The sequence below is a fragment of the Henckelia pumila genome, chromosome 3, assembly GCF_033568475.1.
Source record: "Henckelia pumila isolate YLH828 chromosome 3, ASM3356847v2, whole genome shotgun sequence".
Classification (NCBI taxonomy): domain Eukaryota; kingdom Viridiplantae; phylum Streptophyta; class Magnoliopsida; order Lamiales; family Gesneriaceae; genus Henckelia; species Henckelia pumila.
In genome coordinates this window covers 117605379-117610996 of record NC_133122.1, presented here as the reverse complement: position 1 = coordinate 117610996, position 5618 = coordinate 117605379, and the positions used below count along the sequence as shown (strand labels likewise).

Below are 5618 nucleotides of genomic sequence, written 5' to 3'. Positions count from 1 at the left end.
ATTCCATACCACTTGTGGAGTTTTCTTATAACAACAGTTATCAAACAAGTATTGAGATGGCTCCATTTGAAGCACTGTATGGAAAGAAATGTCGATCACCTTTATATTGGGATGATGTTACAGAGGTACCTGAATTGGGACCGGATATGATCAAACAGATTATTGAGAAGGTAAAGTTGATATAGCAGAGAATGAGAACAGCGCAACATAGACAATCCAGATATGCGAATATTCGACGTCGATCGTTATCTTTTGATCATGGGGACAGAGTATTCTTGAAGATTTCTCCGTTCAGGGGTACTGTTCGATTTGGTAAGAGAGGTAAGTTGTCTCCACGTTTTATTGGCCCGTATGAGATTATGGAGAAGATAGGCGATCTAGCTTATCGACTTGCATTGCCGTCATCTTTATCTGGTATCCACGATGTATTTCATGTATCGATGCTTCGGAAGTATCAACCTGATAAATCTTATATCTTGCAACCTGATGAAGCTGAGTTGGATGAAACTCTTAGATACTTTGACCAACCGATTCAGATACTTGATAGGAAGGAAAAACAACTCCAAATGAAGACCATTCCATTGGTGAAGATTCAATGGAGTTGGCACGGAGTTAAAGAAGCGACGTGGGAAATTGAAGAAGACATGAGACAGAGATTTCCCTATCTATTCCACTGATGTGAGTTCTTATTCAGTTTTCTGGTATTCTTTATTCTTATGTGTATACAGACTGCATATCTTAATTATTTATGAATTCGAGGACAAACTCATGTCTTAGTGGGGGAGAAATGTAAGGCCCGGGATTATTTGATTTAATCCGAGATTATTTAATTTTAATTCGAGTATATTTAATTTGAGAATATTTAGAGTTTTGATTTAAATTCTAATATTTTTAAATTATTTAGGATTGAAATTGAATTAAATTAAGAGCCGAGGACCAAATTGTAAATACTGAAGAATTAAGGAGCTAAAATGAAATTTGTCTTGAAGTTAACAGATTTTTATTAGATTATCAGCCTGTATACCTGTATATGTTATAAGAAATTCAGAAAAGTTGAGCAGAGAAGCCGAGATCAACATTTTCTTTGATTTTTTGATTTTCAAAACCCCATAACTTTTGATTCGATCGTCCGATTTCGATTCCAAAAAGTGTTCTTGAATCCTTGCAACGAGGGCTTCGATCTAGTGTAAGTTTTTACGTATTTTGGCATGGGTTGAAGATTGAAATGTTGCAGATATCAGATTTTATGCTTTATGTATGCGTTCTTGAGGTTATATGCGTGATATATTCGAAACCGGATCAAAGGGTGTATCTTATTGTACTTAATCATGATTTCCAGATTATATTTTGTGCCTATATCTGCTGGTATGAAGATTATGATGATGTTTTGTTTTTGAATCAAGTATTTGATAGTTAGATTTGATTTCGATGTTTCGTCGGTTACCGATTTTCAGTCGCTACGCCGTCGATTCATATTTTGAAACCATTTTGATAGCTGATGATTGAGCTGAGACATTCTTCGAGATGTTATTGACGTTGTAGTATTTTTATTCTTCACTTTCAGATTAGTTTGAAGGCTAACGACTCAAGAATTTGAATTCGAACCGAAGAAGACGAAGTTGAGGTTTGAAGTTGTTTGATTGTGAAGAATGAATGATGATGGAGTTGGGAAGTTGGTTAGAGTTTAATATATATGTTCTTATTGTTCTATTTCAGATTTTAAGCTGCAAGAACTGACAAAACAAGAAGGTATAAGATAACATCGCAAGTCAGGAATTTGTAACTCGAGAATGAAGCTTCTTGAGTTGTCCCGCCAAAATCACATACTTGTTTATTGTTTTGATTTTGTTATGATGTTGTCGATCCATCTCAGGTAGTGGATCTTTGGTTCTATTTGATTATGATATGATATGAGATATGAATTGATTATTATGCCAAGGTCTGAGGCGACTTTATTTTCGAGTCTGATGAGACAATGATAGATGGATATCCATGTCAAGATCCTATGCAAATCTTAATGGCAAAGAGTGTGATTGGAATCAATTCTTTATATATATGCGTTTACTCTATTCTTGATTTGAAATGTTTAGAGTCGATATGTTTTTATTTAACGCGTATATATGTTGATTATACTGAGATTGTATTCTCACCGGACGTTCCAGTTGTTGTCTTGTTTTGTATGTGTGCATGACAACAGATGGGGCAAGAGCTGGCCAAATTCATCGAGGGTAGCTCATGAGAGAGGATATATATGTGGACTCTGGTTGTGTAGCTGATGTGATGAGTTTAGAAGACTAGCAAGCATATTGGAAACACTTATGAATGATGTTCTTGGGTAGTTGATGAACACCTTGTAAATTTCATGCTTTTGTTGGATTCCTAATGGTTGGTTTGATGTATCAACTTGTTATAAACATTTTTAGATCTTGTTCTATGTATGTCAACATGTTTTAGGACTTCAATATGTCGAATTTGAAGGGTTGAAAGGATCAAATTTTGCTGTCAAAAACCAGAGCACAAGACTACCCAAAGTTGTGCTCGGTCTGCTCTTTTTAGCAGACTGAGCGCAGCCCAATTTTTCCCAAACCGAGAGTTGGGTTAGAGGGGGCGCTCGGTCCGCTATTTTTGATCAACCCCGCGCACTCCTCTGTGCTCGGTCTGCTGTTTTTGACAGACCCCGTGCACCCCCCTTTGAAAATATTTTTTTTTTGTTTTATCTTATTCCTTCCTTGTTTAATTAATGATGTTTAATTTCTAATTTCCCTAAGATTGAGATTAACAACCCGAGGCCCCACACAAACTCATTAAGCAAGCAGTCTGGTACTTGGATAGTGGATGCTCAAGGCATATGACAGTAGACAGAAGAATGTTATCTGACTACATTCCAGGATCAGGACCCAAGATCACTTTTGGAGATAACTCTAAAGGTATAACCATGGGTAAGGGTAAGCTTATCCATGGAAATATTCGGATTAAAGATGTATTATTTGTAGAGAATTTGAAATATAATCTGATTAGTATTAGTCAATTGTGTGACTATGACTACTGTGTAGAATTCCAAAATCTCCCTTGCACTGTAAAAGATCAATCTGGACTAATCATTATGACAGGTGAAAGAAGTGGAAATACTTATAAAGTAAATTGGTCAGATCAACCACTAACTTCAGTCTAACTGGTAGCAACAAATGTGAACCAAAATTGGTTATGGCACAAGAGACTCAATCACTTGAACTTCAAAGCTTTAGCCAATCTGAGTAAACATGAATTGGTTACAGGTCTGCCTAAAGTAGAGTTTTCAAAAGATAAAGTTTGTACTGCCTGTCAACTAGGTAAGCAGATCAATCAAATTTTAAAAACAAAGGATGTAAATCTTCTTCCAAAAGCTTAGAAATATTGCACATGGATCTGTTGGTCCTATATCAGTAATGAGCTTAGGGGGAATGAAGTACACCCTAGTTATTCTTGATGATTTCTCGAGATTTACTTTGGTGATATTTTTAAAATCCAAAGATCAAACTGCCACCCAATTGATTAAACTCCTTTTAAAACTTTAAAATGAGAAATCACAAACGATTGATAAAATTAGAAGTGACAGAGGAACCGAGTTTACAAATCAAACTCTATCTACTTATCTTGAAAATCATGGAATAAAGCATGAGTATTCTGCAGCTAGAATGCCACAACAAAATGGTATTGCAGAAAGGAGGAATAGAACTCTAAAGGAAGCTGCTAGAACAATGATTGCTGATTCAGATATTTCTCAAAAGTTTTTGGCAGAAGCTGTAAACACAGCTTGTTTTACTCAGAACAAATCAATGATTAATAAGAATGTCGGAAAAAACACCTTATGAGATATTGTATGGTAAAGTTTCAGTGATATCATACTTTAAAGTATTTGGTTGTAAATGCTTCATCCACAACAATGGTAAGACTCATCTGACTGCACTTGATGTCAGATCAGATGCTGGTTTGTTTCTCCAATATTCATCAGTTAGTAAAGCTTATAGAGCATTCAATACTAAATCTCTAACAGTTGAAGAATCAGTTCACATTGTTTTTGATGAAACATATGTCACTAATGAATCTCCAAGCTTAAATGATCTTAGTAACAGAATAAAAGATTCAAAGCTTGACACAGATGATGAAGAAGAGATCCAGATCAGACGAAATAGAGAAATTCAATGTGAACCAGATCAGATTGAAGAACAGAGACCAGAAGAACAACCAATTGACAATGAGATTCCAACAAACACAGAACATCACGATGTTCAAGACCAACAAGAAAACACAGATCATCTTGGTCCATATTACAGATGGTCCAAGACTCATCTACCAAGTTTGGTAATAGGTAATCCATCTGCACCTTTGAGAACCAGAGGTCAGATGATTAATGAGTTAATGCATGCTGCTTTTATTTCTAATATAGATACTAAGAAAGTAGAAGAATCTCTTCTTGACAGTAACTGGATAGAGGCTATGCAAGATGAATTGAACCAATTTGAAAGAAACTCTGTCTGGCATTTAGTTCCTAGACCCTCAGATAAATCTATAATAGGAACTAGATGGGTATTTAAAAATAAACTAAATAAAAGTGGTACTGTAGTAAGAAATAAGGCTCTCTTAATATCACAGGGTTACATACAAGAAGAAGGTATTGACTTTGATGAAACCTTTGCTCCTGTAGCTAGACTTGAAGCTATTAGAATATTTCTTTCTTATGCATCTTTCAAGGATTTTAAAGTATTTCAGATGGATGTTAAGAGTGGATTTATCAATGGTCTTCTTCAAGAAGAAGTGTTTGTTGAACAACCCCCAGGATTCAAAAGTCAAGCTTATCCAGATCATGTGTTCAAGCTAGATAAAGCTCTTTATGGGTTGAAACAAGCTCCACAAGCTTGGTATGATACCCTTTTAATTTTTCTTAATGATCATGGTTTAATTATTGGTTTTTTTAGATAAAACTCTCTTAAATTTTGTCTAAGGCGATCATACTTTATTAGTTCAAATATATGTTAATGATATCATATTTGGGTCATCTAACCCCAAATTATGCAAGAAGTTTTCTAAGATGATGCAGGACAAGTTCGAGATGAGTATGATGGGAGAATTGACATTCTTCCTAGGATTACAAGTCAGACAGATGGATAAAGGGATATTTATAAATCAGGTCAAATATACAAAGGAACTTCTAAAAAAATTTGGAATGAAGAATAGTTCTGCTGCTAGTACTCCAATGAGTGCTTCAACCAAACTAGACAAAGATGAAGCTGGGCCCTCAGTAGATCAAACTCTATTCAGAGGACTTATAGGATCCTTACTCTATCAGACAGCAAGCAGACCAGATATAATTTTCTCAGTTGGTCTGTGTGAAAGATTCCAATCTGATCCGAAGCAATCTCACTACATTGCTGCCAAAAGGATTCTAAAATATCTTAAAGGAACTCAGAATGTTGGATTATGGTATCCAAAGGATTCAAGTTTTAATCTAATTGGTTACTCAGATGCAGATTATGCAGGTTGCAGAATTGATCGTAAAAGCACAAGTGGGACATGTCAATTTCTTGGATACAAGCTTATTTCTTGGTTTAGTAAGAAACAAACATCTATTGCTACATCTA

General features: G+C 35.2%; 1 protein-coding gene across 1 annotated transcript; it reads left to right on the top strand.

Moving 5' to 3' along the window:
• Positions 1 to 359: 359 nt before the first annotated feature.
• On the top strand, positions 360 to 4959 carry LOC140889365 (uncharacterized). Its single transcript, XM_073297079.1, has 8 exons — positions 360 to 600; positions 1717 to 1749; positions 2455 to 2541; positions 3276 to 3329; positions 3670 to 3782; positions 3931 to 4566; positions 4633 to 4874; positions 4956 to 4959. Exons 1-8 carry the CDS (start codon positions 360 to 362, stop codon positions 4957 to 4959), a joined length of 1410 nt encoding a protein of 469 aa, XP_073153180.1.
• Positions 4960 to 5618: the final 659 nt, after the last annotated feature.

Coding starts and splice junctions, on each gene's coding strand:
- LOC140889365 (XM_073297079.1), top strand. CDS start 360: ATGGAGAAGATAGGCGATCTAGCTTATCGACTTGCATTGCCGTCATCT. Junction 1,750..2,454: donor AGAACTGACAAAACAAGAAG/GTATAAGATAAC, acceptor AACATGTTTTAG/GACTTCAATATGTCGAATTT. Junction 3,330..3,669: donor TTGTACTGCCTGTCAACTAG/GTAAGCAGATCA, acceptor AGTATTCTGCAG/CTAGAATGCCACAACAAAAT.